Genomic DNA, 21,836 nt, shown 5'->3' on the forward strand with positions numbered 1-21,836 from the left:
CCAGGTTTACACACTTCACAGCACTCACCAAAGCACATACCCTCCCCAATGTCCATAATACCACCCCCTTCTCCCAAACCCCCTCCCCCCAGCAACCCTCTGTTTTGTGAGATTAAGAGTCACTTATGGTTTGTCTCCCTCCCAATCCCATCTTCCTTCATTTATTCTTCTCGTACCCACTTAAGCCCCCATGTTGCAACACCACTTCCTCATATCAGGGAGATCATATGATAGTTGTCTTTCTCCGCCTGACTTATTTCGCTAAGCATGATACGCTCTAGTTCCATCCATGTTGCCGCAAATGGCAAGATTTCATTTCTTTTGATGGCTGCATAGTATTCCATTGTGTATATATACCACATCTTCTTGATCCATTCATCTGTTGATGGACATCTAGGTTCTTTCCATAGTTTGGCTATTGTGGACATTGCTGCTATAAACATTCGAGTACACGTGCCCCTTTGGATCACTACGTTTGTATCTTTAGGGTAAATACCCAATAGTGCAATTGCTGGGTCATAGGGCAGTTCTATTTTCAACATTTTGAGGAACCTCCATGCTGTTTTCCAGAGAGGTTGCACCAGCTTGCATTCCCACCAACAGTGTAGGAGGGTGCCCCTTTCTCCGCATCCTCGCCAGCATCTGTCATTTCCTGACTTGTTGATTTTAGCCATTCTGACTGGTGTGAGGTGATATCGCATTGTGGTTTTGATTTGTATTTCCCTGATGCCGAGTGATATGGAGCACTTTTTCATGTGTCTGTTGGCCATCTGGATGTCTTCTTTGCAGAAATGTCTGTTCATGTCCTCTGCCCATTTCTTGATTGGATTATTTGTTCTTTGGGTGTTGAGTTTTCTAAGCTCTTTATAGATTCTGGACACTAGTCCTTTATCTGATATGTCGTTTGCAAATATCTTCTCCCATTCTGTCAGTTGTTTTTTGATTTTGTTAACTGTTTCCTTTGCTGTGCAAAAGATTTTGATCTTGATGAAATCCCAATAGTTCATTTTTGCCCTTGCTTCCCTTGCCTTTTGCGTTGTTCCTAGGAAGATGTTGCTGCATCTGAGGTCGAAGAGGTTGCTGCCTGTGTTCTCCTCAAGGATTTTGATGGATTCCTTTCGCACATTGAGGTCCTTCATCCATTTTGAGTCTATTTTCGTGTGTGGTGTAAGGAAATGGTCCAATTTCATTTTTCTGCATGTGGCTGTCCAATTTTCCCAGCACCATTTATTGAAGAGGCTGTCTTTTTTCCATTGGACATTCTTTCCTGCTTTGTCGAAGATTAGTTGACCATAGAGTTGAGAGTCTATTTCTGGGCTCTCTATTCTGTTCCATTGATCTATGGGTCTGTTTTTGTGCCAGTACCATGCTGTCTTGATGATGACAGCTTTGTAATAGAGCTTGAAGTCCGGGATTGTGATGCCACCAACGTTGGCTTTCTTTTTCAATATCCCTTTAGCTATTCGAGGTCTTTTCTGGTTCCATATAAATTTTAGAATTATTTGTTCCATTTCTTTGAAAAAGATGGATGGTACTTTGATAGGAATTGCATTAAATGTGTAGATTGCTTTAGGTAGCATAGACATTTTCACAATATTTATTCTTCCAATCCAGGAGCATGCAACATTTTTCTATTTCTTTGTGTCTTCCTCAATTTCTTTCATGAGTACTTCATAGTATTCTGAGTATAGATTCTGTGTCTCTTTGGTTAGGTTTATTCCTAGGTATCTTATGGTTTTGGGTGCAATTGTAAATGGGATTGACTCCTTAATTTCCCTTTCTTCTGTCTTGCTGTTGGTGTAGAGAAATGCAACTGATTTCTGTGCATTCATTTTATATCCTGACACTTTACTGAATTCCTGTATAAGTTCTAGCAGTTTTGGAGTGGAGTCTTTTGGGTTTTCCACATATAGTATCATATCATCAGCGAAGAGTGATAATTTGACTTCTTCTTTGCCGATTTGGATGCCTTTAATTTCCTTTTGTTGTCTGATTGCTGAGGCTAGGACCTCTAGTACTATGTTGAATAGCAGTGGTGATAATGGACATCCCTGCCGTGTTCCTGACCTTAGCGGAAAAGCTTTCAGTTTTTCTCCATTGAGAATGATATTTGCGGTGGGTTTTTCATAGATGGCTTTGATGATATTGAGGTATGTGCCCTCTATCCCTACACTTTGAAGAGTTTTGATCAGGAAGGGATGTTGTACTTTGTCAAATGCTTTTTCAGCATCTATTGAGAGTATCATATGGTTCTTGTTCTTACTTTTATTGATGTGTTGTATCACATTGACTGATTTGCGGATGTTGAACCAACCTTGCAGCCCTGGAATAAATCCCACTTGGTCGTGGTGAATAATCTTTTTAATGTTGAATCCTATTGGCTAGTATTTTGTTGAGTATTTTCGCATCTGTGTTCATCAAGGATATGGGTCTATAGCTCTCTTTTTTGATGGGATCCTTGTCTGGTTTTGGGATCAAGGTGATGCTGGCCTCATAAAATGAGTTTGGAAGTTTTCCTTCTATTTCTATTTTTTGGAACAGTTTTAGGAGAATAGGAATTAGTTCTTCTTTAAATGTTTGGTAGAATTCCCCCGGGAAGCCATCTGGCCCTGGGCTTTTGTTTGTTTGGAGATTTTTAATGACTGTTTCAATCTCCTTACTGGTTATGGGTCTGTTCAGGCTTTCTATTTCTTCCTGGTTCAGTTGTGGTAGTTTATATGTTTCTAGGAATGCATCCATTTCTTCCAGATTGTCAAATTTATTGGCGTAGAGTTGCTCATAGTATGTTCTTATTATACTTTGTATTTCTTTGGTGTTAGTTGTGATCTCTCCTCTTTCATTCATGATTTTATTTATTTGGGCCCTTTCTCTTTTCTTTTTGATAAGTCGGGCCAGGGGTTTATCAATTTTATTAATTCTTTCAAAGAACCAGCTCCTAGTTTCGTTGATTTGTTCGATTGTTTTTTTGGTTTCTATTTCATTGATTTCTGCTCTGATCTTTATGATTTCTCTTCTCCTGCTAGGCTTAGGGTTTCTTTCTTGTTCTTTCTCCAGCTCCTTTAGGTGTAGGGTTAGATTGTGTACCTGAGACCTTTCTTGTTTCTTGAGAAAGGCTTGTACCGCTATATATTTTCCTCTCAGGACTGCCTTTGTTGTGTCCCACAGATTTTGAACCATTGTATTTTCATTATCATTTGTTTCCATGATTTTTTTCAATTCTTCTTTAATTTCCCGGTTGACCCATTCATTCTTTAGAAGGATGCTGTTTAGTCTCCATGTATTTTGGTTCTTTTCAAACTTCTTTTTGTGGTTGAGTTCTAACTTTAGAGCATTGTGGTCTGAAAATATGCAGGGAATGATCCCAATCTTTTGATCCCGTTGAGTCCTGATTTAGGACCGAGGATGTGATCTATTCTGGAGAATGTTCCATGTGCACTAGAGAAGAATGTGTATTCTGTTGCTTTGGGATGAAATGTTCTGAATATATCTGTGATGTCCATCTGGTCCAGTGTGTCATTTAAGGCCTTTATTTCCTTGCTGATCTTTTGCTTGGATGATCTGTCCATTTCAGTGAGGGGAGTGTTAAAGTCCCCTACTATTATTGTATGATTGTTGATGTGTTTCTTTGATTTTGTTATTAATTGGTTTATATAGTTGGCTGCTCCCACGTTGGGGGCATAGATATTTAAAATTGTTAAATCTTCTTGTTGGACAGACCCTTTGAGTATGATATAGTGTCCTTCCTCATCTCTTATTATAGTCTTTGGCTTAAAATCTAATTGATCTGATATAAGGATTGCCACTCCTGCTTTCTTCTGATGTCCATTAGCATGGTAAATTCTTTTCCACCCCCTCACTTTAAATCTGGAGGTGTCTTTGGGCTTAAAATGAGTTTCTTGGAGGCAACATATAGATGGATTTTGTTTTTTTTATCCATTCTGATACCCTGTGTCTTTTGACAGGGGCATTTAGCCCATTAACATTCAGGGTAACTATTGAGAGATATGAATTTAGTGCCATTGTTTTGCCTGTAAGGTGACTGTTACTGTATATGGTCTCTGTTCCTTTCTGTTCTACCACTTGTAGGCTCTCTCTTTGCTTAGAGGACCCCTTTCAAGATTTCCCGTAGAGCTGGTTTGGTGTTTGCAAATTCTTTCAGTTGTTGTTTGTCCTGGAAGCTTTTAATCTCTCCTTCTATTTTCAATGATAGCCTAGCTGGATATAGTATTCTGGGCTGCATGTTTTTCTCATTTAGTGCTCTGAAAATATCATGCCAGCTCTTTCTGGCCTGCCAGGTCTCTGTGGATAAGTCAGCTGCCAATCTAATATTTTTACCATTGTATGTTACAGACTTCTTTTCCCGGGCTGCTTTCAGGATTTTCTCTTTGTCACTGAGACTTGTAAATTTTACTATTAGGTGACGGGGTGTGGGCCTATTCTTATTGATTTTGAGGGGCGTTCTCTGAACCTCCTGAATTTTGATGCTCGTTCCCTTTGCCATATTGGGGAAATTCTCCCCAATAATTCTCTCTAGTATACCTTCTGCTCCCCTCTCTCTTTCTTCTTCTTCTGGAATCCCAATTATTCTAATGTTGTTTTGTCTTATGGTGTCACTTATCTCTCGAATTCTCCCCTCGTGGTCCAGTAGCTGTTTGTCCCTCTTTTGCTCAGCTTTTTTATTCTCTGTCATTTGGTCTTCTATATCACAAATTCTTTCTTCTGCCTCATTTATCCTAGCAGTGATAGCCTCCATGTTTGATTGCACCTCATTAATAGCTTTTTTGATTTCAACTTGGTTAGATTTTAGTTCTTTTATTTCTCCAGAAAGGGCTTTTATATCTCTCGAGAGCGTTTCTCTAATATCTTCCATGCCTTTTTTGAGCCCGGCTAGAACCTTGAGAATTGTCATTCTGAACTCTAGATCTGACATATCACCAATGTCTGTATTGATTAGGTCCCTAGCTTTCGGTACTGCCTCTTGTTCTTTTTTTTGAGTTGAATTTTTCCGTCTTGTCATTTTGTCCTGAGAAGAGTATATGAGGGGGCAAGTAAAATACTAAAAGGGTGGCAACAACCCCAGGAAAATATGCTTTAACCAAATTAGAAGAGATCCCAAATCGTGAGGGGGGAGAAAGGGGATAAGAAGAGGTTCAAAAGGAAGAAAGAAAAGAAAAAAAAAAAAAAGAAAAAAAAAAGAAAAGAATTTAAAAGAAAAGAAAACACCTAAGAAAAATATAAAAAAGAAAAGATATATATATTAGATAAACTAGTAAAAAATCGTTAAAAAAGAAAAAGGTAACAGTTAAAAAAAAATTTACCCGAAGGCGAGAAAAAAAAAAACAAAAATCAAAAAGAAAAAAATTAAATTAACCGCAAGACTAAAAAAAAATCACAGGGAAAAAGCCATGAGTTCCGTGCTTTGCTTTCTCCTCCTCTGGAATTCTGCTGCTCTCCTTTGTATTGAAACCGCACTCTTTGGTAGATGAACTTGGTCTTGGCTGGATTTCTTGTTTATCTTCTGGGGGAGGGGCTTGTTGTAGTGATTCTCAAGTGTCTTTGCCCCAGGCGGAATTGCACTGCCCTTACCCTGGGCTGGGGTGTGTAATCCGCTTGGGTTTGCTTTCAGGAGCTTTTGTTCCCTGAGCGCTTTCCGTAGAGCTCCGGAGGACAGGAATACAAATGGTGGCCTCCTGGTCTCCGGCCCTGGAGGAGCCGAGAGCCCAGGGCCGCACTCCTCAGTGCGCGCTCAGAGAACCGGGCCCAGTTACTCCCGTCTGCCTGACCTCCGGCCGCGCTCCGAGCTCACCGAGCCTGCGACCGGTTCAAGGTCACCCCGAGCTGCGAGCTTACTGTCGGCTCTGTCTCTGTAGCCGGCTTTCCCGTTCCAATACCCGTAAGCTCTGCGACACTCAGACACCCCCGATCCTTTTGTGACCCTGTGGGATCTGAGGCCACGCTGGCCCCGCGTGGGCTTCGCCCCGGGTAGCCTCTGGAGCGATGTCCCTCAGCGGAACAGACTTTTAAAAGTCTTGATTTTGTGCACGGTTGCTCCGCCGCTTGCTGGGAGCCGGCCCCTCCCCCCGGGGTCTATCTTCCCGTCGCTTTGGATTCACTTCTCCGCCGGTCCTACCTTTCAGAAAGTGGTTGTTTTTCTGTTTCCAGAATTGCTGTTCTTCTTCTCTTCGATCTCCGATGGATTTTCAGGTGTTTGCAATCTTTAGATAAGCTATCTAGCTGATCTCCGGCTAGCTGAAGTAGTCTCAGCCAGCTACTTCTCCGCCATCTTGACTCCTCCCCCCCAATTGATGGCATCTTTATGCGTTGGTTTAAAAAAAGAAATTTTTGGAAGGGTAAGTACTAGATTCTGATGTATAGGGCCAGCAAGTTGGTAATGGAAGTTAATAGTGGAAAAGGAATGGTGTAAAATCTAGGGCCTTCAGTTTTATGGCCAAAGAACCTTGGTGCCATTAGTAAGATCTGAAATGTATTCTGATATTACAAAGTGAGGATCTGGCTTGGAGGAAAGCTGACTGTAGGTTCTGGGGGCCTAGATATTTCATTGATACCTCCTCCGGTAGGTTATTTAATGACAGCATTACCAACATACTTTAAAAAAAAATGATCTTTTAAAAATATACATTTTAGAGTAGGTATGGCTTGTTCAGAGATAAATTTCTTTAGAAATCTAAAAGCATTTTTTCCACTGTCATTTTGGTGAGTTTATTTCCTTATGAAATTTAGTCCCTTTAGATTTTTTGTATCAAGTGATTTTGTTTTTGTTGAGGTTTTAAGATTATTTCTTAATCCCCACCATTGAAATTTCAGATGAAATACCCTGGCGTTGGTCTGCTTTTATTTACTGTGCTGTGTATTCATGTCTATTATTTTGGGAAAATTCATGTTTCTCTTTTTTTTTCAACTTCTGGTATTCCTTTTTATCAAATGTTGGGCCCTCTGGGGCCCTCTGAATTGATCATCTGGCTACTGTTTTTCTGGAATTGGGGATTTAAAAAAGAGTCTGTTTCTGTTATTTCCACCAGTTTTTTTTTTTTTAAGTCTTTCTCTTTTAGGGTGATGATTATTTCTTAAATGTGATCTTTAGTTGATGGTTTTTATTAGTTATTGATAAGTTGGTATGGACTTCTTTTGTGGCCTTGTATATCTGCTTATCCAGAAAGACTTTCTCCTGAACGTGAGGTATGATTGTGCACACTCTTGGTTAAGTTTAAGGGTCCTACTAGATTTTTAGACCTTGAGAGAGGATAGTCATGCTAGTTCTGGGTCTTCAGAGTTGATAAAATCAGTACTTTTATCTGGGAAGTAGAGTTTCTTAATATACTTTATTCTTTGGCAAAATTACCTTCTCTTTCTTCCCCCAGCTTTTTTTTTTTTGTTGTTTGTTTGTTAGACGTTTAGAATAAGAATAATACTGGGATATGTTCATCCTCTGTCCAGCTCCATGGGCATGGGCCCTCTCTTGGCAATACTTTCATTTTGTTTAGAAAGCAATTCTTGGGCTTTAAATTGGGAACAGATTTTATAGCTTCATATTCTCAGGTAGAGTGTGGGACTGACTGTTCTATCTGTATCCGGTAGTTTGTTTCCAAATACCCCTTTTGATGGCTGTCACATAGTCCATTCCTGCTCATTGTGCTTACCATCTCAAAACTTTTTAGGATGCCAGTGGAATCAGTGGATAGTCTTTATATAGGTTCTAGGTTTCTGTTTCCTCTAGCCTTGTTTATTATCAGTGCAATCCCATTTGCTTTCTGCTTTCCAGAAAGTCAGAACAGTTTCCAATTCTCTGGTAGTATAATACTTTTATATTGGCATGAATTAATTTTTTTCGTTACTGCAAATCATTACTACAAGTAAGTATGCTCAGTCAAGTCCTCTTCAACCCCAAATCACTTCTCTCTTCCTTACAAATTAAAAAATTTTATGTTTAAAACAAATTTAAATATAACTGACATAAAGTAAAAAGTAAGAGACTCTCTCCTGGTTTTACCATTATTAACAGTTTGGTGTTTATTCTCAGACTTTTTTCATGTACTTGCAGATGTGAATAATAAGGTATATCGTTTTCATTTTTAAATATATTCACAGTGTGTTAAAACTTATTTTTATTTACTTTTTTTAGTAAATACATCATGGAATGCCTTCTATTTAGTAGAACTTTAGCTGTGTCCAGACAGAGTGATTATTATTGTATACCCTTTCCTTGAACAGTGCCTGGCTCACAGTGAGGACCCAGATTAATTATTGATTGAATAAATATATACTACATTAATAGGAATTCTGAGAGAGAGGGATTTTTTTATTCTAGGCAGAGGAGAGTTAGCATTTGCTGAATGATAAGGATTGGTCAAAGGTTGACATTGGAAAATGACATTGACACAGTCATTGTGTTGAGAGTTTTGGAAATCTAGACTAAGTTAGATTTTAGAAGATCTAGGATCTAAAGTTTTGTTCTTGTTATGTCACCCAATAGGAAGCACTCTTAATTATTTTTCAGGGAGGGCAAAGTTCAATAGTTTAGTGCATGTTAGGGTAAATTTAATAAGAAAACTTGGCCATAGTGAGTGAGGGTGAAGAATGAAAAGAGGGATTAGCTACAAAACCTAGCTAATGGCATTAATATTGCAAGGATACAGGCTAGGAAGATCACTGGTTTTGGAAGTCAGAAAATCCTTGATTGTTCTAGTCTTGATGAATTCTGAAATTCTGGACAAATTAACTTCATATCTCTAAGCCTTTTTTCCCCTCATCTGTAAAATGAGTTGGTATTCTATAATGGATGAGCTGGGTACCATTCTTACTCTAAAGGAGTGTTTAACCCTCCTTTTACTCAATTTTGTGTTTTTGTTTAGCATTAAACTTCGTGTTTAGCAAATTCATCTATTTATTGGGCCAGAATAATACTAGCTTGATTTTCTTTTATAATTTGCTTGCTAACTAGTTGCTGAGCATACAGGCTTCATATTACTAACTTGTATCATTATTTTGTGATTTTTATTTTTTAAATGATACAAAAGTTTGTATACGAAATACCATTTTCTTCCTTCAGGAATCATCATCTCTACCTGGAGAGGCATCAAATCAGCTGTATCCTTCAGATGAACAAGAGCAAGAAGAACTTGATTTTTTATTTGATGAAGAGATAGAACAAATGGAAGGGCGAAAAAACACATTTACTGATTGGTCTGATAATGATTCAGATTATGAAATTGATGACCAGGATTTAAACAAGATTTTGATTGTAACTCAGACACCACCTTACATGAGAAAACATCCTGGAGGAGATCGAACAGGCAACCACATGTCGCGGGCAAAAATTACATCTGAACTTGCTAAAGTAATTAATGATGGCTTATATTACTATGAACAGGATCTATGGATGGAGGAAGATGAAAACAAACACGCAGCCATAAAGGTAATATTTTCTGGCTAACATTTCTGCTGATACTTTTTTAGTATATGTTGCTCCTTGTATTTTCTTAAATATGAGGCTTTATTTTTATTAAATTTTGATATAAATAAATTTAATTTTGAAAAATTCCCAGAAAATGTCTGATATTAACAACCTAAGAAGTAATTTTATTAAAATGACAATGCAATGAATAATTACAAAATATTAGCACTCATTTACTAAAACCCTGTTTTTCGGTGAAAATAATAAGGAGGCTCTTTCTAAGAAGAAAAAAACCTGATGTGATGGATAAGCTTAGTTTGTATGCTCATACCTTACCTGGCCTATAATCACCCCAGTTAAATGAGTAGGGCTTTAGAGAAGGGTGGCTTTTGTTGCTCCATTCCATTGTTCTCTCATTCTGTGGTGCATGCTTTATGGTAGTAGAACTGGTTGTGGATAAGGATAGAAGATTAAAATGGCTGATTGTCTTTCCTTACCTAATCATTGTTGTGGTACTAGGGGTGCTCTTTGAAACCTTGTTCCAATTTTTTATCTTCTTGAATTTCACCCCACATCCTGATACCTATCCTAGTTATTAAGGTAAAATATGAGAGAACCAGAGTGATCTACTGGCTATCTGCATTCCTTTGATAGGAATTTTAATGATAAAGATAGGGATTAAAGGGATCTTTTTCTGCCATAAAAAAGTTACATGTTGTTTTTGAATAGAATAATGAGGGAAAAGTTGCATAACTATACTATGCCAAATAGGAGAATGATCTTGGTCAGAAATATTTATAGTTGTAGGAAGAAAAGTCTGCCAGCTAGTGACTGAATAGAAGGGACTAGCTGTTCATGGAGGTTCATATCATTAACAAGAAGTGTACTTTCCTTCTTGACTCTTCATTTCTTTTTCTTTCTGGTATTTCCATCAGGGTATTCAACCCCTTACCTTCTCTAGCCATTGCCATTTTGGAGATCATGCATCAGGTTATTGTAGCTTATCTGTGACTTAAGAGCCTAAATAGTTCTCTTTGTCCTACTGTGAAAAGGAAGTGTGTTTTTATAGTTTCTAGGTTTAAAATCTTTCCTTGTCTAAGCTTTGTTACTTTGTTTGTGATTCTTAGGTTCTATAAGTAATCTCTACCTTAAATTCTTTTGAAACAGAAAGAGCTACAAATAAATTTAATTAATAATAGGTTAAAATTACACTCCTTCCATTTCCTGTCTCTCTACCCTCCTTTGTTCTTCACCATCTACCATTCTGTATATTGCACTTCTTTTCTGTTTTGATCACATGGATATAATATCTATGAAGATAGTAATTTTTGCCCAATTTTGTACACTACTGTATCTCCACTGCTTTAACAGTTCCTGGCACATAGTAGTGTTCAATTCATATTTGTTAAATGGATAAATGATTCTGGATTAAACATTATGAACTAACCAAAGAAAAGTTAACCACTTTATATAATATTGCTTCTATGGGGAAATTTTTTGAGTTCCAAATAATGAACTTTCAGGTCATCTTGAGAAACGTATTTGTAGGTGATTATTTGCTTTAATTAAAATGTAGACAAGAATAAAGAAAGCCATGTATTGAGTTAATTAAAACCAGCATCTGGGGGCACCTGGGTGGCTCAGTGGGTTAAAACCTCTGCCTTCAGCTCAGGGCATGATCCCAGGGTCCTAGGGTGGAGACCTCTATTGGGCTCTCTTGCTCAGCAGGGAGCCTGCGTCCTCCTCTCTCTCTGCCTGCCTTTCTGCCTACTTGTGATCTCTGTCTGTCAAATAAATAAATAAAATCTTAAAACAAAACAAAACAAAAAGCCAGCATCTGCCCACTTAACCATGAAGTATTAGGGTAATGTAATCTTTGCTATATAACTCTTAAGCATATGGTCTGTTCATAAGTTATTGTATTTTAACCTGATCCATATGTACATTCTTTTTTTTTTTTTTTTAAAGCCCCAATGCAGGGCTCTATCCCAGGACCCTAGGATCATGACCTGAGCCGAAGGCAGAGGCTTTAACCCACTGAGCCACCCAGGTGCCCCTGATCCATATGTACATTCTTATCACCTGACTTATTTCCCTTGTTTCTAATTCTGTGCTCAACATGTAATTTCTGATTAGAATTGTACTTTTCCTGTGGGTCTGCTTAAAGGGAAAGGAAACAATGATTTAATGTATATTTGTTAAACTCCTACTGTGAGCCAGACACTGTGCTATGTCCTGGGCATGGAATGGGAAGATAACAATAGGGTCTCTGCCAGTCTGGTTCTTACAAATAATTGGGAGGACAGACATTAAAATAAACCCACAATAAATACTTAATCACAAATCACAAATTATAATAAATGTGCTAAAGGAAAGGAACAGGACACTACTGGGTTGGGTTGTCAGGGAATGAATGTTTGTGAGGAAAGTCACAGTTATAGTGTGATCTGAAATATGAGGAAAATTAAACCCTGCAAAGACCAGGTAAACCATATTCCAGGAAGAAGAAACAATAAGTGGCAAGGATCTGAGGAAGAAAGAATTTGGTGTATTTTAAGAACTGAAAAACAAGTCCATTTGTTTATAGTATTATATAAGAGGACGGTTATGGCAGTATATAGGCAGAAGTCTAATCATACATTGTTTTCTGGGCGATGTTAAATAGTCTGGAATTTATCTAAAGTTCAAATAAAGTACCTTGGAGGTTTTACATAAGCAAAAGGGCTAAATCTAATTTTTATTTTTATTTATTTATTTCTTAAGATGTTATTTTGAAGAGTAAGCAGGGTAAGGAGCAGAGGGAGGGAAAGAGAATCTCCAGCAGACTCAGTACTGAGTGTGGAGCCCGACATGGGGCTCGATCTCATGACGCTGAAATCATGACTTGACCAAAACCAAGAGTCAGATGCTTAACCAACTGAGCCACCCTAATTTTTACTTTTAAAATATAAGTCTGGTTATAATGGTGGAGAATGGATTAGATAGGTACAAGAGTGGCAGAAGAAATCCACTTGGAAAGCTATTAAAATAGTCTAGGAGATGGGTATTAATAATTAGGTAACTTGGTAGCAGAGGACCCAGATCTGAGCCCTGAGGAATCATCATTTAGGAGTTGTAATAAGAAGTGGTGCTGTAGAAGCCCAAAACCAACTTCAAGAGGAACTGGACAGATTGAGTTAGGTGTAAATGAAAAGAATGCCAAATTGATAGGGTAGTTTAATGATCTTTTGTGACTTTGCAAAAAAGGATTTTTTGCTGGATCCAGAAGTTATATTGAACTGCACTAGACTTAGTATATAGGCTTTCTGTTTCTCCCATGTTCTTACTGTTGCAAACAACGCAAATGGCCTTTTAGTAGATGAGAAAACATCTTAAAATCCTGAAGATTGGCAAAGTAAGTTATTATCAGAATAGAATCAAAAGAAGTGTGGAGTATTGAACCCAATGTTGCCCTGGAGACCATTGGAATTTGAGGAATTCAGTGTTCCAAAAGCCCCCTAAAATAAAGGGGAAGAAGATAAAACTAGAGCTCAGCAAAGTTGGGGATTCTAGGAAGTTTATTAAATTGGCGCCTAAAAGAAATACAGTGAAAGAGAACTTAACTTGCTTTCTTACCTACTGCTCTAGAGGAATACAAAGAAATTTCCCTAGTTGTGCTGAATAGAGTAAGAAGAAAAAAAAATGGCTTGGAATTTATAATCATGCAACTTAAATTGCTAGCATCTAGATATGTAAGCACTGGTCATGAATTTAAAGTGGTCATGACCTGTTAACTTCTCAGAAACCTAGCAGAAGCCAACATAGCTCTTTTTTGAGGACATTCACTTTTAATCTACACCTTGAATAATTTACTCAAATTTTCTTAAAAGAAATGTGAGTAATTCACAGAATTAATAATCAAACAAGGAAATGTGCTACCACATGTGAGAATGAGCAAGACCATACCCTAAAATAGTTTAGATAATGGAATTACTAAACAGAATGTGGAGTAACTGTTAACTGTGTTTAAAGAAATAATTTGTGCAGGGAAGAAGACTAAACAGCAACAGTCATTTTTGCAAGTAAAATTAGTTAAGGTTAAAATTAACAATCAATTAAGGGGATTAATAGCAGATACAATTAGACAATCAGTAAATTGGAAGAGTTTACAAGAAATTACTCAGAAATCAGCACAGAGAGGCAAAGAGAATATTTTATGAAAGTATATGTAATGATGTTCTGGAGAGTCTTTGCTATTATTTATTACATTTCAAATCAAGTTGTAGAATTAACATCTGGATTTTATTTATAAGCTTTTCATTTCTGAAAAGTTTAAAAAAGCAGGAAATGTGGAATACTGAGTGATAAAAATGGCCTAAAATAGACACTTAATAAGAATTTCAGAAGGAAAGGTTGGGAAAAATGGGGCAAATCATTATTTTAAGAGATAAAAGCTGGGACTTTTTCTGAATTGAGGAGAGAGATAAGAGTAGAGCAGCCAAGGGAAAAAAGGCAGATTACATTTAAAGGTAGGTGAGAGAAAAGCTGACTTTCCAACAGTAAACAGTTGACTGCAACAGACACTGGAATGTAACTATTACTATAAAAAGGGAAAATAACTGTCAACCTATAATTGTATGCCTTGCAAAAGTGTAAAAGGATGAAATATAATGAGAGAAATTGTAACTTAGGAAAGCCTCATTAAAGGAAATTGCAAAGGTGAAATAAATGATTTATGATGCCAAGTATATAGAAAGGACTGCAGAGCAAAGTGAGAGAGGTGTGAATAAATCTAAATATTAAGTGTATAAAATAGTGTCTTATGGATTAAACATAACAACACAAACTTGGTGAGAGCAATTAATATTTAAGGGTACTTTTGTATCTAGGTAAAAGATACTGATTAGTTTTTAAAGTTTTCATGTTGCAGTGTGAAGGATACTTATTCAGAAATAAAATTAGAGTAAATAACTGTGAAACTGGAAGAAAGGAAAATGTAGAATAAGAAAGGGGCTCCCAGCACAAAGATAAAGTGGTAGGTTTGTTTGTTTGTTTATTTATTTATTTATCCATCTATCTATCTACCTATCTGAGAGAGAATGTGGGAGCAGCAAGCTGGGGGAAGGGCCAGAAAGAAGGCAAAGGGAGAGAATCTCAAGCAGACTCCACGCTGAGTGTGAAGCCTGATGTGGGGCCTGATCTCATGACTCTGAGATCATGACCTGAGCTAAAACCGAGTCGGACGCTTAACTGACAGTCACCCAGGCACCCCTAAAGTGGTAGATTTCAACCTAAATGTTTAGATAGCAAAAATAATAAATATCATCAGACTTTGTGTAAATAAAATCAGTTATGTTATTTACATGGGATGTCAAAAAGATAAGGGAGCATACACCATAAAGTAGTAAGCAACCAAAATCAATTTGTAGATTCAACATAATCCTTATCAATATCCTAACTGGCTTCTTTGCAGAAATTGATGAGATGATATAAAATTCATGTTGAAATTCAAGGGACCTAGGATAGCCAAAACAATCTTGAAAAAGAACAAAGTTGAAGAATTCATGTACAGTCCTTATGTTAAAACAGTGTTGCTACAGGAAAAGCATAGACAAACAGGTCAGTGGAAGAGATTTGAAAGTCAAGAAATATGTTTCTGTCTTTGTTCAACTGACTTCTGGCAAAAGTGCCTAAAGCAGTCATTCAATAGGGAAAGAATAGTCTTCTTAAGAAGTTGTCTTGGGACAAGACTAGTGGATATCCATATGCAAAAGAATATATTAAATGCCACCCTAACTCACAGTGTACAAAAAAATTAACTCATTTGAATTAAACATTAAATATAAGAACAAAAACTATGCAGGGATTGCAAGGAAACATAAAATCTTCATGACTTTGTATTTGACAGTGGTTTCTTATATGACACCAATAGCACAAGGAACAACAACAAAAACATTAGATATCCTAAAAAATTTTTGAATCTTATCCTTTAGAGGGCACCATGAAGAAAATGATAGGGAAATTTAAAAAACAAAAAGTAATGCATTTACATTAGCACACTGCTTCCCCAAAGTGAAATAATGAGGTGTATAGCTAATTAAGTATGTAGGAAATCTATATGAGTAATATGACAACTCTTATGAAAGAAATTAAAGAATTACTAAATGAAATAGGAAGACACAGTATTATTAGTTTTTCCCAAGTTGATCTGTAGATTGAATGAACTCCTATTCAAGATTCCAGGAATTTATTTTGTGGTTATTAACTAACTGGTTGTAAAATTTATACAGAGAGTCAGAACACCAGGGTTGCCAGCATAATATTGAAGGGGAATAATCAGAGAACTGAGGTTTCTTGACTTCAAGAGTACTATAAAACTACAGTGATCAAGACAATGTGTTAGTGGTAAAAGAATAGACAAATAGATCAATTGAATACAATAGAGAACCCAGAAAAATACTTTCAGTAATTCAGTAAACTGACAAAGGAGTAAAGGCAATACAAGGGAGAAAATATAGTCTTTTTAACAAATGGTGATGGAACAACTTGACACCCACAGGCAAAAAAATGATTCTAGGCACAGATCCTATATGTTTTCACAAAAAGTACGTCCAAGTGGATCAGACCTGAAACTTCTAGAAAATAGAGAAAAATGTATTTGATCTTGGGTTGGTTGATGACTTTTTAAAAAAATTTTATTTAATGTTGGGGCATTTTAGTGGCTCAATTGGTTAAGTATCTTCCTTTGGCTCAGGTCCTGTGGGATCAAGCTCCACAGTGGGCTCCATGTTCAGTGGGGAGCCTGCTTCTCCCTCTCCTCTGCCCCTGCCCCATGCTTGTACTCTTTCTCTCTCTCCCTTTTTCTCAATAAATAAAATAGGGGCACCTGGGTGGCTCATCAGTTAAATGGCTGCCTTTGGCTCGGGTCATGATTCTGGAGACCGGGATCTAGCCCCACATTGGGCTTCCTGCTCAGCCTGGAGTCTGCTTCTCCCTCTCCTTCTGTTTCTCCTCCCACTCATGTTATCTCTCTCGCTCACTCTTTGTCTCATAAATAAAATCTTAAAAAAAAATTGTTTTAAAAAAATAAAATCTTTAAAAGAAATAAAATTTTATTTTTGAGTGAGAGAGAGTGCATGCACATGTGAGCTGGGAAAGGAACAGTAGAGGGAGAGAGAAAAATCCCAAGCCGACCCTGTGCTGAGCCTGAGGTGGAGCTCAATCCCACTACTCTGAGATCACAGGCTGAGCTGAAATCAAGAGTCATACCCTCAACCAGTGGAGCCACCCAGATGCCCCTCGTTGATAACTTTTTAGATACAACTCCAAAAGCATGATCCATGAAGGAAGAAACTAAGTTAGACTTCCGTAAAATGAAAAACTTCTGTTCTGGAAACATTGCCTGCAATGAGAAGACATACCACACGCTGGAAGAAAATACCTGCAAAAGACACAAAATGGACTGGGGTGCCTGGGTGGCTCAGTCATTAGGCATTTGTCTTTGGCTCGAGTTGTGATCCTGGGGTCCTGGGATTAAGCGTTGGGGTCCTGGGATTAAGCGTTGGGGTCCCTGCTCAGTGGGAAACCTGCTTTTCCCTCTCCTGTTCCCCCTGCTTGTATTCCCTTCTCACTGTATGTCAAATTATTAAAATCTTAAAAAGAAGATACATAATGGACTGTTGTCTAAAATATTAAATCTTAAAACTTAATGTGAAAAGAACCTGATTAAAAAATGGGCCAAAGATTGAACAGGCACCTTAGCAAAGAAAGTTAGACAGTTGGTGAATAAACATATACTCAGAAATGCAAATTAAACAATGAGGTACTACAACACACACGTTATAATGTTCAAAATCCACAACCCTGGAAATATCAAATGCTGATGAGGATGTGGAACAATAGGCACTCTCATTCTTGTCGGGAATGCAAAATTGTATAGCCATTTTGGGAGACAGTTTGTTTCTTAAAAAACTAAACATACTCTTATCATTCTATCTAGTAATCACCAACAAACAATTGGTGCAGAATGTTGATAGGGGGGAGTCTGTACTTTTCACATAATTTTGCTGTGAAGCTAAAAGTGCTATAAAAACACTGAAAAACCAGATTAGGAGAAAATGATTGTGGATCATGTTTTTAATAAAGGACTTGTATTTGTAATATAGAACTCTCTTAACTCAATGATAAGAAGATAGAAAATGAGCACAGAATCTGTATAGACTTCTTTTCCAGAGAAGATACACAATTGGCTAAGAAGTCCATGGAAAATTTGTTGATCTCATTAGCTACCAGAGGAATGAAGAATCAAAATCACTATGAGATTCCCACCTCCTACCTAGTAGGATGACTATAATAAAAAAGATACATATTCACAGTTTTGGTAATGATGGGGAGAAATTAAAATCCTTATAGACTACTACTGGTTAGAATGTAAAATGGTCCCAACTGCTTTGGAAAGTAGTGTGGCAGTTCTCAGTAGGTTAAACATAGATTTGTCTTATGAACTAGGAATTCCACTCCTAGCTATATGCACAAAAGAAGAGTAACATATGTCTACACAAAAACCTGTACACCAATGTTAAATTCAACATTATGAAAGTGGGAAGAACCCAAATTATTATCAGCTGATGAATGGATAAATGAAAAGTGGTATAAGCATATAAAATTATTACTTAGCAGTAGAAAGAAAGCACTGATTTCGTGCTGTAACATTTTGAAAGCATTATGGTTAAATATCACATACTGTATGATTCTGTTAGAATGAAATGTCCAGAAGACAGAAATTAGATTGGTGATTGTATAGGGTGGGGCTTAATTAGGTTGGGTGGAAATTTCCTTGGGAGGAAGTAAAGAGTGATTGCTAATGGATACTGTGTTTCTTTTTTGGAGTGATGAAAATGTCTTAATACTGATTGTGATGATGATTGCAAAATTATGTAGAGTAAAAACCAGTTGAATCATACACTGGATTAGATATACATATGTGAATTATATCTTCATAATTTTTTTTAAGTCAGTACTACCCAAAGTGATCTACAGATTCAGTATAATCCAAAGATCCTAATGGCATCTATTGCAGAATTAAGCAAATTCATGCTAAAATTGATACAGAATCTTACGGGACCCTGAAGAGCCAAAAAAAAAAAAATTTTTTTTTTCTAAAAATAATACAGTTGGAAATACAAGTTTCTTAATTTCAAAACATATTATAAAACTATAGTAATCAAAACTCTGTGTTATGAGCATTCAGACAGGCCTAGAACAATGAAGTAGAATATAGAGTATGTCTAAATCATTTGAAATCATTAAAAATGATTTTTAATTCATGTGCCAAGATCACTAGATGAGAAGACAATCTCAAAAATTGTGTTGGGGAAACTGGTTAGCCACATGGAAAAGAATAAAAATGGATCCTTCCCTTAATATCACATGTAAAAAAATTTTAAAGATTTAAAGACTAAAACTAGAAGAAAATACAGGGTGAAGCTTCATATTTGATTTGGCAATGATTTCTTGGATATGACACCAAAAGCACGGTAATAAAAACAGTTTGGGATTCGTGAAAATCCAAAATTTATGTATATTAACTTACAACAGAATGAAAAAGTCACCTACAGGAAAGAAGAAAATATTTGCATATCATTTGATAGGGTTAATATTTTTGAATACATTAAGAAATCCAACAACTCAATAAGAAACTCCATTTAAAAAATGGACAAAGGGCTTGAATAGACTTCGCTCGAAAGATGATCTACATATGTCCAACGAACACATGAAAATATGCTCACCATCACTGTTCATTAGAGAAATGCAAAGCAAAATCGTAAGTATCACTTCCCACTCATTAGAAGGTTACTTTCAAAATAAAAAGTAAAAACAAAAAAATAACAGTTGTTGTAGATGATGTGGAGAAATTGGAACCCTTATGTGTTGTTTGTAGGAACACAAAATGATATAACTGCTATTGAAAACAGTATGGCTGCTCTTAAAAAACAAAGGATATTTGCACAGTCATGTTCTTAGCAGTATTATTCACAATAGCCAAAAAGCAAGTGAAATGTCCCTCAGGTGAATGAATAAACAAAATATGGTATATACATTCTGCTTTTAAAAAGGAAGGAAATCTGTCACATAATACAATATGGATGGTCTTTGAGGACATACTAAGTGAAATAAACCACAAAGACACACTGTGGGATCCCACTGATAAATAAGATACTAAAGAGGTCAAATTCATAGAAGCAAAGCAGATTGGTGGTGCTGCCAGAGAGGGAGAAATGGGGAGTTAATTGGTGTACAGTTTTAGTTTGTCTAAATGAAAAAAGTTGGACTGTCTGTTGCACAACAGTGAATATGCTTAGCAGTACCGAACTGTACACTTAAAAGATGGTTTGGATGGTGAGTTTTATGTTATGGTTTTTAAATTCCAATTAACAGTAAAAATTATAAAAGATTATCCACCTACCTCCTGAAGAAAAAAATAACTAAAAAAAAAGCCTTTTTACATATTGATATAACAATATATTTACAAAGTAGACTTGAAAACAGCACTACTGGGACGCTTGGGTGGTTCAGTGGGTTAAGCCTCTGCCTTCAGCTCAGGTCATGATCTTGGGGTCCTGGGATCAAGTCCTGCATTGGGCTCTCTGCTCAGCGGGGAGTCTGCTTCCCCCTTCTCTCTCTGCCTACTTGTGATCTCACGTGCTGTGTCAAATAAATAAAGAAAGAAAGAAAGAAAAAAGAAAAAAAGAAAAGAGCACTACAAGTACTAAAGAGTTCTTTTGTAATGATTATAAGTGAAGAATCTATCGGGAATTTGGGGGAGATTATTTTAGGGGATTCATGCTGAAAGAGCAGCTGTTATATAGCACTTGCTTATTCATTCGTATAATAGGGGATGAACAAGAGTCTGAGCTAAAGTGTATAAATGTATTAAAAGTTGCTGCCTAGATGTTCTTTATGTGATTTCCTTACATTCAGTTGGCTAAAGCAAATGATGTGGCTAAATTTACAGGGCTGGAAATGTTATATTCTCAAAATGCATGAAAGGTGGATATGCAAAATCTCTTAATCTAGGGGATGCAGGCTTTGAACAATAGTAGAATCTGCTATAGCTTCCGAGAAGATAGAAGTTTAAAAAAGAATGAACAAAATAAATCCCCATAAAAGTATGTGAAAGTAAATAATAATTAGATCTTACACAAGAGAATTAATCCTACCAACACTTAATTCTTTGGAAAGACTAAGATTAATGAAGACAAAGAAGAGGAAAATGTACTTATTTTCACTGCAGTAAAAATGGGGATGTAATTACTGATTATCGAAAAAGTTAAGAAGGAATTTTGACCAATAATCTGAACACTTAGTTACGGAAAAATTTCTAGAAAAATAGGTAACTTAACCAAAATTTGTTGGAAAAGGAAGTTGATAGAAACCTTTCTTATAAATCTTCAAACTTGGAGAAAACTTGGCTTTATTAGCATGTTTTTCTAAAATTGGAATAATTCTAGTCATGCACAAGTATTTCCAGTGAAATCAGCTAGTAGTAAGTACTCAGATACTTGTTGAATGAGTAAGCGAAAAATAAATATTTCATGTATCTTATGAGAAGAGCATAACATTGATACTGATAACCTGAAGAGAACACTAATGAGAAATTCATGAGAATATGAATGAGAATCCAGCATTACAGGTTATCTAGGTATAAATATAGTAAACTTTAAGCAAATCAAATTCATTTTTTAAAAAGAAGATAACCAAATTTTCATTTCAGTAGTGCAGATTGATTGTAAATCAACTTGTAAAGTTGAGAAATCAGTCAGAGTACTTCTCATGAATAGATTAAAAGATTGTGATCACCTTAAAAAATGCAAAAAATACATTTGATAAAGTCAACATACATCCATGAACTATTCTTGCAACAGAGGAATAAAATATCTTCAGTCTCATAAAGTTTGCAAAACCTACAAAACAAACATTCTGAAAGGTGAAATGTGGAAGCTAATCTCTTGTAATCAGAGTAAAACAGAGATGCTCACAGTTAAATCTGTCAAATATATTGGATGTCTTTGTTAGACCAGTAAGAAAAAACAACCAAAATAAGGATAAGGGTTAGAAGGAAGAAATAAAAATGATTATTATATGGATCATTAGGTGTGGTGCGTAAACAATCTTGGCACACTGAAAAAATAAAATTAAATTAAAAAAACTCTGATTATTGTAGTAGAAAATCCAAAAGTATTTTATGGTTGAGTGATCAGAAATAGTAATTGCTTAAAGTTTTCTAGGTAATTTTTTAAAATCCAGAGATTTTAAAAATCTCTGAGCACCTGGGTGGCTGCATTTGTTAAGGTCTGTTTTAGGCTCAGATCATGGTCCCAGGCTCCTGGATCAAGCCAAGGGTCTGGCTCCCTGCTCAGTAGGGTCTGCTTCTCCCTCTGCCCCT

General features: G+C 36.4%; 1 protein-coding gene across 8 annotated transcripts in view; it reads left to right on the forward strand.

Annotated features, from left to right (window-relative positions):
- The window catches only part of LARP1B (La ribonucleoprotein 1B), a 131,731-nt gene that overhangs the window by 35,911 nt on the left and 73,984 nt on the right, over positions 1–21,836 (forward strand). For 7 of the 8 annotated variants that reach the window (XR_001178677.2, XM_013053908.2, XM_013053907.2 and 4 more), the window contains exon 11: positions 9,068–9,433. Coding sequence is in view for 7 of the 8 variants with exons in the window: in XM_013053908.2 (XP_012909362.1) it covers positions 9,068–9,433 (366 nt within the window). In the remaining variant the exon portion in view is untranslated. Of the gene's footprint in view, positions 1–9,067; positions 9,695–21,836 lie in introns of those variants that run through there. The other variant, XM_045066424.1, reaches the window with a different exon arrangement.

The sequence above is a fragment of the Mustela putorius genome, unplaced genomic scaffold, assembly GCF_011764305.1.
Source record: "Mustela putorius furo isolate JIRA1106 unplaced genomic scaffold, ASM1176430v1.1 tig00003866_pilon_pilon_pilon, whole genome shotgun sequence".
NCBI classification, from domain to species: domain Eukaryota; kingdom Metazoa; phylum Chordata; class Mammalia; order Carnivora; family Mustelidae; genus Mustela; species Mustela putorius.